Source organism: Acinonyx jubatus, chromosome A1 (genome assembly GCF_027475565.1).
Source record: "Acinonyx jubatus isolate Ajub_Pintada_27869175 chromosome A1, VMU_Ajub_asm_v1.0, whole genome shotgun sequence".
Lineage (NCBI taxonomy): Eukaryota > Metazoa > Chordata > Mammalia > Carnivora > Felidae > Acinonyx > Acinonyx jubatus.
In genome coordinates this window covers 52,520,301-52,534,422 of record NC_069380.1, presented here as the reverse complement: position 1 = coordinate 52,534,422, position 14,122 = coordinate 52,520,301, and the positions used below count along the sequence as shown (strand labels likewise).

Below are 14,122 nucleotides of genomic sequence, written 5' to 3'. Positions count from 1 at the left end.
TATTTTCCCTATCTGTGACTGAATCGGCTCTACATAAAGAGAATTAAAAACACACTGTTCTTATCTTTAGCCAGGGAAAAGTCTGAAGTTTCAGATGCTTGAAAACTATTAGAGAACTAATAAGATTATCTCACCTTTCTTTTGGGGCATCCCTAGATCATTACTGTTCTACCATCAAGTTGAGTAATTCTGGACAAAACACTAATCCTCTGGAAGTTTCACTGGGTTAGATTATACCAGCCTGTGCTTCCCAACCTTGTCCACACCACAGCACACACTATACGGTATTGCAGGACACTGAGATAAACGGAGGAGGCAGTACAGCACACCTGGAACCCACTGGCCGCCGTGCGTCCTCGCACAACGTGTAGACGCTCTCAAGGAGCGCTCCAGTCCGCAGGTTCGTTCCGGCTGATGCGCCACAGCCGTCTATACACAGGACGAGTGGGGCTCCCGCTGTTTCTGAAGTCAGAGGCCTTTCCCTCCGTGCATAAAAATAAAGTCTTTATTCCATAAGCGGACCAAAGCGTAAAAAGGCACAAAGGCCTCAAACGAGGTAAATACGCAAAATATCAAAGTACCGCACTCGCCCAGCGCGCTCTCCGCCGAGCTTACGTCTCTTCCCAGCAGGCTCCGGGAATCACCGCGAGACTTCATCAATTCTCGCGAGATTTATCGGCAGCCATCTTCTTGGGGGTGCTGGGAGCCGGGAAGACCCCCCGAATCGTTCCCATTGAGCTGCCCTTCGTTTTCGCTTTCTTCACTTTTGCCTGTTCTGCGTTGCGAACACCACCTGGTTCCGAGGCTGAGAGAAAGCTCGGATCTAGGCGCGTGTCGACCTCCCGGTCCAAGAAGATTTGCTTGGGTGGAGGGGAAGGGGAGGGCTCGGGCAAACCGTTGCTGCCTCAGCCCGGGCCGGGGTCCGGGGACGGGGAGCTCCTGGCACCCCGTGGATTCGCGGCCTGCGACGGTACCCGCAGAGCTGTTCGCCGATCCGGGCTCGCGGGAACCTGCCACCGGCGCCTCCCACCGCGGCCCACGCGGGCGGCGCGCGGAGGAGGGGGCGGGGGCAGCGGCGGCTGTAGCGGCCGAGACCTGGGCGGGCGGAGGAGTGTGACGGGCCTCGGGGCCGCTGTGGATGGTTTCTAAAATGATCATTGAAAACTTCGAGGCACTCAAGTCCTGGCTCAGCAAGACTCTCGAGCCCATGTGAGTATCCGGGGGCTATCTCCTTGCAGGGATGGAAGTGGGAGATAGGCGGACACATAGATCTGTGCAGTTTCCCCCAAGTGCCTGTGATGGAGGCCGAAGCGGTGAACGGAGGTCCCAGGGTTTTTTTGTTTTCTCCTTCTTTTCCACCGTCGCTCCCAGGTTTAGGAGAGCCTGAGCTGACCTTTATCTTATCACCGAGTTGGTCCTTGAACTGGTATCTTCTCTTGTTTTCCCGTTATGTGTAGATCGACCCCAAGCCGCACACACATTAGACGAGGGCCCCCAAATCGGTTTCCTTTCGTTTAATGAATCCAATCATAACGTCTTGCCCACAGACTAATATACCTTGTTTCTTTAAGTGAAGTGAAATGGCCCTTATTAGGGATTAGGGCAGTTGTAGTGCCGGCCACTCACGTTTTACATAAATACAGTCCCTGAAAGAAAGGCCACGTTTCCCATGTGCTGTCTGGCTCATCCGCACCTCTTCTAACTGATTGAAGATGTAACAGGTGCTAAGGTACCCAGTAAGATTCCCTTTTCCCACCTACACGTTTGTTAAGTTGGAGAGGAGGAAGAAAATGTTATCTATCCATATGGAATATTTAGCAGTTTTAAGTGGGTTGCTGTAGATGGATTGTGTGTGTGTGTGTGTGTGTGTGTGTGTGTGTGTGTGGAGGTTTGTGTGTTCAGGGTGCCGGAATGTTTTAGATTGAAAAAATGAGTGTTTTAAGGATTTGTCTTTACAGTAATACATACAAAATATATCTTGATCCAGGTGCTTTATCAAGATTGGTTGATTTACAGTAAACAACTTAAAATATGGAAAATCCACTCATTTAATGAGTTTATCCAGTGCCTGCTATGTACTCTGGGAGGCTTTGGTAGAGCTTTTAAATTCCGAAGTTGACAAGACAATAATAAAGGAGTATTAAATAAGATAACTTCAGATAAAAATAGGAGTGGCGGTTGTAATAATACAGGATCATATAAAAGGGTGATTAGAAGACTTCTCACAGGAGTTAGCGTTTGAACAACACTTAGGAGAAAACCATCTGTGTCAGAGTCTGGAGAAAGACTTTTCCTTGCAGAAGGAACAGCAGGTGCAAAGGCCCTTTAGCAGATATGATCACAGTGTGTTCCAGGAAGACAAAGAAGGCAATGTGACTGCAAGGAACCTTGTGATGGGGGTGGGAGAGAATGGAAGGACATGAAATTGGAGAAGTTGTTAGGGCAAATTATGTAGGATTTTCTAGGCCATGGTCAAGAGCTAGGATTTCATTTATAATGAGAAGACCTTAGATACTTTAAAGCAGGCAGGGACTGGTTTGAACTTTTTTTTTTTTTTTAATATGTTTATTTATTTTTGAGAGAGAGAGAGAGACAGAGCATGAGCAAGGGAGGGAGGGTAGAGAGGGAAACACAGAATCTGAAGCAGGCTCCAGGCTCAGAACTGTCAGCACAAAGTCTGACGGGATCCTGACCTGAGCCACGAGATCATGACCTGAGCTGAAGTCAGATGCTTAACCAACTGAGCAACCCATGTGCCCCTCATTTGATCTTGTTTTTTTTTTTTTAATTTTAATTTTATTTTAATTTATTTTATTCTTGAGAGAGAGGGAGATACAGAATCCGAAGCAGGCTCCAGGCTCTGAGCTGTCAGCACAGAGCCCGACGTGGGGCTTGAACTCACAAACTGTGAGATCATGATCTGAGCCGAAATCGAACGCTTAACGGACTGAGCACCCAGGCCTGTTCTTGTTTTAATGCTGCCTGCTTTGTGGAGATTAAGGGGGCAGGCATTAATGTGAGGAGACTGTTCTGAGGGCATTGTAGGCAGAAATGTGAGTAGTTTGTATTAGAGTGGTAGTGGAAACAACAAAATATGTTTTGTAAGTGGATCTGATAGAACTTGCTGATATTGATTGGATGTGGGAGATGAGGGAAAGGGAAATCAAGGATGATGACCAAGAAGTTAGCAACTGGATGGGTGATGATAGAGAAGGCTGGGAGAACACATTGAGGGGAGGAGGAAAGATAGTTGGTTTTGATCAGTAAATATAAAGTGTTTGTTATACATCTGAGTTAGATGTCAAGTAAGTTGTTGGGTTATGAGTCTAGAACTCAGGTGAAGACTAGAGAAATTTGGAGTCATGCAGATAGTATTTGAAACTATGGAGTTGTGGGAGATTTCCTAATTAAGAATGTGTTGATAGGGAAGAAAGGAGGGCCAAGGTCTGAGGTAGAAGGTTGAGATTTATGTTACTAAAGAAATAAAGGGGGTGAGTTGTCAACTTGATGGGATGTTACATAATGGCCGAAAAGGATGAAGGCAGATAAGTGGCCCTTAAGTTTGGAACGGTAGAAGTCATTGGTAGCCTTAGCAAAACAGCTTCATTGAAGTGGGGTGCTCTAGATCCCTTATTTCAGCAAATGGAGAGAAAATACGCAACAGTGTAGTGTAGTAGTTGAGAGGACAAACTCTGGAACCAGAATGGCTGGCTTTGAATATCGTCTCTGCCACTTTGCCAGCTGCTTAAAATTGGGTAAATTACTTAACTCAGTGCCTCCTGTTTCCTCATCTGTATGGGGGAAATAATGAATATGTATTAATCTTTGAACACTGCCTGGCTTGTAATTAGTGTTCAATAAGTACTAGGTGAACAGAAAACTTAAAATGTTTTAAGTTGAAATAGCATTCCTTTTTAAAAAAACTTTTTTGAATATAGTTTACACATAATGTTACATTAGCTTTAGGTATACAATATGGTGATCCAGTATCTTTATATTTTATGCCATAATCTAAAAGAAGGTTATTTATAGTTACTTCATGTGTATGCTTGTGTTTTTATTCAGTTTCAGGTATCATATAGCTTACTCAGATGACTGTAGCACTGCAGTCATTACTGGTAGAATAAATAAGGCACTGCTAGCTAGAGTACAGCCTAAACCCTGGTAGGAATTGGAATTGGTCCTTTCATAATGTACATTGCTGTGGTAAAATTGAGCCCTTATCCAAGTTCTTGTCCCTTTAATTGCATTTCAGATGAATTCTTGGTAACTTTGAAAGCTAATTCCAATTATTTAAGATTTGTGGTTTCTAACCTTGGTTTTGTGAAACTTTAAGGTGTATTTGTTATCTGAAAGGATTTTTTTTTTTACTTTAAAACTATAATTGCCAAATAGCACCTGTTTGAAGGAGAACATTTGAAGGACCAAGGGTAAGATGTAACTCAGAACTTGTATGGAACTATCTAGCTACTCATGCTAATAAAGCATCTCATGGTTTTGGACTTCTGCTGCATTTTGAGTATGTTAATTCAGCAAACATTGAGTACTTAATCTACTTTGTACTGAGCGGTGTGTTAGATATTGGGGATAGTGGGAAATGAGCAGAGAGGACTATCTTCGTATTGTTTACCACTTAGCAGGGAAGACGTGTTGAACAAGTAATTACAAGGCCAGTGAGTGTTACTAAGTCCAGAATGCTGTCAAAATATATGTCTGGGAGGTCAGGAAAGGCTTTGCTGATATGGTAACATTTGATCTTAGCCTGCAAGGATGAAGAGCAGTTTGCTAGGCCAAAAAGATGGGAATGGAGAACTGTGAAAGCATCCTAGATTTTGAAAAACAGATTGTATGAAAGCCCAAAAATGGAAGAAAAAAAGTGTCTTGGGGAAATTGAAACAAGTTGGAAAAAATAAAAAAAAGCAAAGGGAAGAATAGCAGCGGATAGCTCAGAGAGAGAAGCAGGAACATTCAAGACTTTGTTGAGTCATGTTAAGGATTTTGGATGTTAATTGAAGGATAGTGGGAAGCCAGTGAAGGGTTTTAGAAGCCAGAGAGCTTTCAGATTGACATAAAAACAAACACGAAATACAGCCTGGTTGCACTGTTTTGGCATGAAATGAAAGTTGGCAGATCTGCATTTAATGATTGTAAGGTCTGTAGATATGTCAGGGTTTTGAGTTTTGTGGGTTTTTCACATAAATTATTGAAAATGTAGGTGTTAAAATTGGCATCTTAAAATACTTAAGATTGATGCTATATTCTCAAACATTTGCTTAGTCATGCTTGCTAATAAAATGAAATTAGATGTTGGTCTTTAACATTCATTTCTTTTTGCTAATTTGAAGTCCTGGAAAAAATTTTAAGCTTTTTTTTTTTTTTTTTGATGTTCGGTTTTTGTTTTTGTTTTCTAAACAGAAAAGATTTTCTGCTGTATTCTAAGACGTTTTTATGAGTTTACACATCACCAAGTGTGGTAATTTAATAAAATCATGGACTTTTTTTAGCTGGAGGGAAGCCTTAAAATCAAGTAAAAATAAAAAAAAAAACTCCTTAATTTTTCAAAAAATGGAGAGGCAGATAGACTTAATGATGTACCCTTATTTTGTGACCTTAATAGTAAAGAACACAATGCCGCGTTTTGCCCTCCTGCTGCTGTGTAGTGCTGTGGAGGTAATGTGTAGTGGAAAGAAGCCAAGCTTTGATCCACGTGGACTGGTGTTCACATCTCAGTTCTGCCACTTAGTGAGTAATCTAAGCAAATGAACCTCCTCTTTCCTTACTGGTATAATAGTAGAATTATACTTCTGTAGTTGAAAGAATTGAGACACATTTTTAAGAGTTTACTCCTTCGACCTTCCTTAAATACTGCTTGGTTAAACACAAATAGGTTACATTACTTGCTACTGTTACTATTATCACTACCACTGCTGCTGGCTACCCACCTGTATTTGCATACATTGTTGAAAGGTTTTGTATTACTTCCAAGTTCTATGAGGTAAGCACTGTTACCTCCATTTTGCAAGTGATGCCACTGGGGCACTGAAGCAGGAAGTTAAGGTACTTGTCCAGAGTCACACAGCTAGCTATAGCATGTGACTAAACAGTAATTTAAACTCAGACTTTTTTGATTGTAGAGCCATGTTCTTAATTTACTACTACACAATACCATGTATTCTTTCTTGTAACTGTATGCACTTTTTACTGTTACATTTTCATAATACTAGCTGCAATTATAAAGGAATAAAGTTCTAAAGTGTCATGGTTATCAGTGCTTTACAGTGTAAGAAAGAAACCTCTTCGGGAACTTTTGTAGTCTTTCTCCCTTCACTCACACTTGTTAACTATACCTTTCTCACCACGTTACAATTATTTTTGTTCCTGTTTTACAGGAAGAACTGAAAGGTGGTCTTTTTACTCCTGAACTTTATTCCTGTTTCCCTCCTTTGATCTTTCTCTTTTTACAGACCCTTTTGGGCTTAGAAACTCATTTTCCTGGTCTTTAAGGAAGAAAAACTCAGCAACAGTAATAGTGAAAACAAAAAAATAAAATCATACTTCTAGTTACTTTCATACTAGCTTTAGCTTTCTTTTCCTTTTACTAGTAAATCTAGAAATAGTAGTCTTTATTTTTTCATTCCTTTGCCCCAACTATTTACTTCTTAATCCCTTGTCATGTAGTTTCTTTCTGTTTATATTCAAACCAAATTGCATATTTCAGTGTTACCAATTTATGCTAATTAAATGTAGAGATTTTTATATAAATTTTATATTCTTTGTCCTATATGTATAACATTTAACAACGTTGATGCTGCCTTTTTAACATCACATATCTTGAATCCCTAATGCATTGCTTCTCTTTCTTCGCAAATCAGCCCTACCCTTTTTAGTTCTTTTTCTTGCCTTTTAATTGTATTTTTTCAAGTTCTGTTTCCATGCCTTTTTTTCCTCAACTGTTTCTACTCCTGTCTTCTCTTGCACATTCATTTCCATGGATGGTTTCTATTATAATCTGTGCCAGTGGTTCTTAAAAACCGTGTGTGTGTGTGTGTGTGTGTGTGTGTGTGTGTGTGTGTTGTAGAGTCTTTGAAAGTTTGATTAAAGACTTCTTTCCTTAGGATATTGCATATGCTATATACACATTTGCATTGAATTTCAGAGCTTTTCCAAGAGAACTTCTAGTTTCTGCATTACTTTTTCACATATGTACCTTTAGACTTGATCACTCTTCAAAGCCTTAACCTCTTATACCAGTTGCTAGCTAAATACTCACCTGGTTCTCCCATGAACTTCAAATTACATTTCTGAGAATAAATGTTCTCTGAATTCACTGATTTTCATTTCATTTCCTCAGATTTTCCAGGCTTGGAATTTTATTTTTTGGCTTTTCCTTACTTCATTCCTTTTCTGCATCAGTTAATCATTAGGTCTGTCACTTTCTTTCCTGTTTTTTTTTTCCAACGTTTTTTCATTTTTTAGAAACAGAGCGAGACAGAGGGCACATGGGAGAGGGGCAGAGAGAGAGGAAGACGCAGAATCCAAAGCAGGCTCCAGGCTCTGAGTTGTCAGCACAGAGCCCACTGCAGGGCTCGAACTCACGAACCGTGAGATCATGACCTGAGCTGAAGGTGCCCCGTCTCTTTCTTTTAATAATTCTTAATAATGACATTGCTCAGTAGGGGGCCTCGCACTCCTTACCTAAACTTTTGGGTTTTTTCTCCCCTCTAGTTCCATCCTGGATGCCCAGCCTTGTTTATATCTTCTTGTCCGATCAAAATCTTTAGCACTCCTAAATAAGTTGCGTACATTTAGACTTGGCTTTCAAACATATACAGTAATCTGCTTACCTTTCCAGTTTGTATCTTCCTATTTTTTGTGTGTGTCTTAATTTCAGCAAGGCTGAACTTTCATTGTGATTCTGTATCATCACATTTGTATCATGTGTACATTTGTGATACATTTGTGATACATTTGTATCATGTGTATCATGTATATGTGATTCTGTATCATCACATACTGTTTCTTTTCCCAACTTTTAGAAGGTAACATTGAGCGTTTATCTTATGCTAATCATTGTGTATTCATTGAGTGTGAGCTAGATTCTGTTATCTCAGTTTTAAATATGAGGAGATTGAGTCTTAGGAAGATTAAGTAATATGCTTCATTCATAGCTAATAAATGATGGAGACAAGATTTGAAACAAGACATTTTGATATCAGAGCCTTGTAGATTATGATATACTGCCTTTCTCTGTTTCACTTCTATATAAATTGAAATCAAAGGTCAAGGGTGATTCTAGTTCTTCCAGAAAGTTATTTATAAGATCCATCCATTTGGAAGACATGACATGATTCTCCGCCTAGAACTAGTTTGTGTCGATTGTGACAGTCATCACTTGCACACTTGTTTAGTAATCCTTACTTATTTTAGCTTCATTATTAGAATCTCAGGTTCTTGAAAGTAGACTCCAAGTCTTAAATTTTAAATGTCTTCCTGTTGTGTATAGCACCCAGTACAATACCTTGTGTGTGGTATGTTTAAATGCACTGGCTGATATTTGTAGTTTATATAACTATAACCTAAGCAGAAACGAGTGTAAACTATAAAATCTGCCATACGTTAGGGGCACCTCGGCTTTCTCAGTTGATTAATGTTCCCGCTTAGAGGTCGTGATCTCACGGTTTGTCAATTCAAGCCCTGAATCAGGCTCTGTGCTGACAGTGCAGAGCCTCCTTGGGATTATCTCCCTCCCTCTCTCTGTGCCCCTCCCCTGCTTATTCTCATTCTCTCACTCTCTGTCTCAAAATAATAAATAAAGAAACTTAAAAAAAAAGAATCTACCGTACTTTAGAATTTTATTTCAGAGCAGCAGATATATGAGGAGTTTGAAAAGTTATTAATTCCTGGGTCTCTTTCTCTTTATTTTTACTTCATAGCATCTTCAGATTATGTAAAGCTTAAGTGATTTTTTTTTTTAGGGGGAAAGGACAGTGAAGAGTATTAATGACATTTACTCAAAGCATTTTTAAATACTGTTATGTGCAAGCTGCTGGCCTCCATGGAGCTGCCTGGAAAAGAATTAATATATGGTAATTCTAGTCTAATGAATTTTACAGCTGGTAGAAGAGTTTTTCTATAATTAATTATTGGCTAAAATATTTTTAATTGCCTTCTTCATCCCTTTAACATTTGTTGAGTTGACTCATCACCACATTTCACTGCTGCATAGCAACTTGGCTTTTCCATGTGAACGCTGACTAGTTAAAATGGATTTAGCATTTTCTATATGTTTTAGCACTTTCTTATCTTGGGCTTATAATGTTTTCAAATAAAATTATTCTATATGCATAAATCAAGAGACAGGGATAGTATTATTAGCAAAACAAAAAATAAGATATTCCAGTGTTTGGTGTCTAACATCTAGAATGACTAATTCAGGCGTGAGCTAAATGGTTTCTAGGAATTTTTTGTCTTCCTCCTGCTTCCTTAGCCCCAGAAACTAGAAAATGAGAGAAATGAGTGGACGGTATAAGCCCTCCCCTACCAGACTTACTTACTTACTCCCATTACCTCTTCTCAGTGGAAAAATCCTCAGTTAGTCTACAAATAATAACCTCAAATTGGTAAAAGTTTATTTTTAACTTGGGGTCATATTTACTATTGTATATGTGTATGAAATAATGAAATTCACTTGAAATCTGGTACTCAGTGATTCTTGAGCTATTTTACCAACATACAAGCAAATAAGTTAATGTATTCTTTCTGCTTCTTATATAATTAGTATCATACTTGGATGTCATTCTGTATAATACATAAAAGTGTTGTCTTTTTTTAAGGCTGCATAGTATTTCAGTGGATATGCCATAATTTAGCCATCTGTATTGATGAACTGAACAAATACTATTGTAGTGTGTACATTTATCACATGACGCACCCATATGTACCCATCACTTAGGTTCTGCTGTTAACATTTTAGTGTATGTGCCACTATCCTTTGATTTATTTCAAAGTAAATTGCAAATGTCAGTGAATTTACCCCTAAATACTTATCATGCATATCATAAGAGTTCAGTATTTGTAATTTTAAAAAAGTTGATATAATTTATATACAGATCTTAAAGTGTACTCTTTGATAACTTTGACAAATGCATATATCTTTGTAACTCAATTCCCTATTAAAATAAAGAACATTACCCTCATTCTGGAAAGTTTCCTCATTCTCTTCCCCATACTCCCATCTATCCATACAAACAATCACTATTCTGATTTTTTTAATTTACTATATAATAGTTTTGCCTATTATGGAACTTCATATAAATGGAATTTTAAAATGGGTACTCTTGAACAAGACTTGTTTTTACTACTCAAGATGTTCTTGAGATTTATCCATATTGTTGCATATATCTGTAGCTCCTTTTTATTGCTGTGTAGTATTCCATTGTCCAATGCATGCTGTGTAGTTACAATAATGCCCATGCTATTTTTAGTTTTGGCTAGTTAATTGGACACAGTTTTTGTTTTTAATTAAAAATAATACATATTTGTAATAAAATTTGAACAGTATAGAAATATAAACTAAAAGTGAGTCTTCCTAGCTCCTTCTTGATCCCTGTACATAAACACATAATTGTATATATATAAAAATATACATGTATTATGTTTATTTAGGTGTGTACAGTTGACCCTTGAACAACCCTGGTTTAAATTGCATGGGTCCATTTATACATGGATATTTTACAGCATTTTGGATGTATTTTCATAATAACTCAACATTTTCTTTTATCTAGCTTTATTGTAAGAATACAGTATGTAATCATATATAACATACAAAATGTGTGCTAAATGACTGTTTCTGCTCAGGTCATGATCTCACTGTCACATCCGTGGGTGGCTCATTCAGTTAAGTGTCCAATTCAGGTCAGGTCTTGAACTCAGGGTCATGAGTTCAAGCCCCACATTGGGCTTTTCCTGTACATGGAGCCTACTTTTAAAAAAAAAAAAAAAAAAAAAAGAAGAAGAAACAAAGATGTTTGCAGGAGTCAAAAGTTATACACAGATTTTTGACTGTGTGGGGTTGGTGCTTCTAACCCTTGTTAGTTCAAGAGCTGACTATAATTTTTTAACATAGGATAATTTTATTCATTTTTACTGTAACTGATATTACAGGTAACAGAAGTGCTACATATCCTCTCATACGAGTATATTCTTAAGTAGTTTCCTGTTTTTTTTTTTTTTTTCCAGTGGTTCCATAGTATTATGTTATGGGAATATACTATAATTTGCTTTTTTTTTTAATTTTTAATGTTTACTTTTGAGAGAGACAGAGTATGAGAGGGGGAGGGGAAGAGAGAGAGGAAGACACAGAATCTCAAGCAGGCTCCAGGTTCTGAGCTTTCAGCACAGAGCCCAATGTGGGGCTCAAACTCATGAACCGGAAGATCATGACTGGAGCTGAAGTCAGACACTTAACTGCCTGAGCCACCCAGGAACCCCTATAGTTTGTTTTAATAGTGCTTTATGTAAGACATGGTCATTACTTTTTAGGAAAAAAAACACCTTAGTGGGGTGCCCTGGTGGCTCAGTCGGTTCAGCGTCTGACTTCACCTCAGGTCATGATCTCACGGTTTGTGAGTTGGAGCCCCTGCTTGGGATTCTCACTCTCCTCTCTCTCTGCCCCTTCCCCACTTGCACTTTCTGTCTCAAAATGAATAAACAAACTTAAAAAAAAAGGAAGAAAAACATTAACTTATTTTCTTAAAGTATTAAATTCCTGCACATAGTTACAAGAAGGAAAACTTCCCAGAAGGCTTTGAAATGAAAAGTTAAAGTCCTCTTCATATTTCCTACCCTAGCATTGTTAATATGTAGTATTTATACTTTTAAAACAGCTGATTCCAGTTTTATTGAGTGATTCTTCCATAGTTTACTTAGCCATATTCTTGTCATTTAGTTCATGTCCTAGGTTTTTTTTACTTTATAAATAACTGCAGTGAACATCTTCCTGTATGTAGTTTCTTTTCTTTCTCTCCCTTATTCTTTCCTTCCTTTCCCTCCCTCTCTTTCATTCTGTATCTCTCTCCCCTTCCCTCCCTTCTCTTTTTTCTTTGTTTCTCCTCCTCACCCCCACTCCCAGTCTCATTAGAGAAGAATTCTTTTCCAGATGTCACCTAATGCTGCTGTTGGAGGCCTTTTTAACATTAAGAGATGTGTATTTGAAAGCTTAACCAGGTGTACTTTTGGTGGTGGTGGTTTAAATCCAGTAGTTCAGATGAACTTGTTTTATGAAGTTGCGTACCGCGTTGTGGCAAGTAATTTCTCTAGTTTTCTTGCCTCAGCCATTTAAAAAGTGACAGAAGGAGAGATAATATGTCTGTATAAATTCTGGTCTGTTTTTGCTTTGTAACTTTCTGTGTCCTGCTATTCCTACACTCCCTGCTTCTATGCCCATTCCCCAGTTACTACTTTTCCATTGCTTATGCAATTTCCATTGCTGGCAATTAAAAAGTTGTTATGAAAAAACGTCTATACAAACCTTAAATTTAAGATTCATACAAATCTTAAAAAGTTACTGCAAATGATAAATAATTGAATGATTACAAATTATGCATATAAGCATTAAAATATGCAGTTCAGCAGGTCATTTGTTGCTCTTTGTAATAGTTACTTTTAATTGAATAAATTTGCTGGGTAACTGTGTAAGTTTAAGGTATAAAGCATGTTATTTTGATACATTTATATATTTTCATATGTATGATTGCCAGTGTAGTGATACTTATCACATAATTATAATACAATATTATTGTCAGTGTCCATTATGTTGTGAATCAGGTCTCCATGACCTATTTACTATTCATTACAAGTTGTACCCTTAAACACCATCACTCTTATCTCCCTTCTCCCCCCACCCCCACCCATTCCCTGGTAAGTATCATTTTACTCTGTCTTTAGAGTTAACTTTTTTAGAAACAGTGTAAATTTCAGTGTAATGTGCTGAAGGTCCATCCATGTTGTCAAAAAGGGAAGATATCTTCCTTTCTTGTGGCTGAATAATATTCCATTGTGTGTATGTACCATATCTTTTTTATTTTATCTGTCCGCGGACATTTGAGTTCTTTTCAGATCTTGGCCATTGTGAATAGTGTTATGATTAAAATGGGAATTCATATATCTCATCAAAATCCTGTTTTCGTTTTCTTTGGGTATATACCCAGAAGTGGAATCATTGGCTTGAATGATAGATCTTTTAAAATTTTTTGAGGAACCTCCGTGTTGCTTTTTGTAGTGGTTGGGCCAGTTTATGTTCCCACCAATAATGTAGAAGGGTTCTCTTTTCACTACATCCCTACCAGCATCTGTCATTTCTTGTCTTCTCAGTGGTAGCTATTCCAATATGTGTGAGGCAGTATCTTGTTGTTTCTGCATTTCCCTGATGATTAGTGCTATTTAGCATCTTTTCCATGTGTCTGTTGACCATTTTGATGTCCACTTTGGGCAAATGGCTGTTTAGTTCTCATTTTTTAATTGGAATGTTTGGTTTTGTTTGTGTTTGAGTGACCGTGTTCTTATATCTTTTGGATGTTAACTGCTTCCAATTTATGCTTTACAAAAATCTTCTCCCTTACTGCAGGTTGTCTTCATTTTGTTGACAGTTTTGTTTGCTCTGCAGAAGCTTTTTAGTTTGATGTAGTCCCACTTGTTTGTTTTTGCTTTTATTGCTTTTGCTTTTGGTGTCTGCTTCAAAAACTCATTGCCAAGACCTATGTCAAGGAGTTTATCACGCATATTTTCCTCTAGGAGTTTCATGGTTTCTGGTCTTAAGGTTAGACCTTTAGTCTATTTTGAGTTAATTTGTGTATATGGTATAAGATACTGGTCCAGTTTTATTTATTTATTTTTTTGCATATGGCTGTCCCAGTTTTTCCAACACCATTTTCAAATTATTATTTTTATTTTGAGAGAGAACGTGAATGGGAGAGGGGCAGAGAGAGGGGGAGAAAGAATCACAAGCAGATTCCACACTGTCAGCACAGAGTCCCCACATGGCGCTCCATCCCACGAACCATGAGATTGTGATCTGAGCTGAAATCGAGTTGGATGCTTAATCAACTAAGCCACCCAGGTGCCC

The 14,122-nt window shown here is 38.2% G+C and overlaps 1 protein-coding gene across 16 annotated transcripts in view; it reads left to right on the top strand.

Moving 5' to 3' along the window:
* The first annotated feature begins 653 nt into the window (after positions 1-653).
* Positions 654-14,122, top strand: part of RBM26 (RNA binding motif protein 26) — an 85,348-nt gene continuing 71,879 nt past the window's right edge. For 5 of the 16 annotated variants that reach the window (XM_027065084.2, XM_027065083.2, XM_027065078.2 and 2 more), the window contains exon 1: positions 655-1,209. In XM_027065084.2, the coding sequence (XP_026920885.1) occupies positions 1,139-1,209 (71 nt within the window). In that variant the 5' untranslated portion in view covers positions 655-1,138. The other 11 variants (XM_053216965.1, XM_053216962.1, XM_053216948.1 and 8 more) reach the window with 3 other exon arrangements.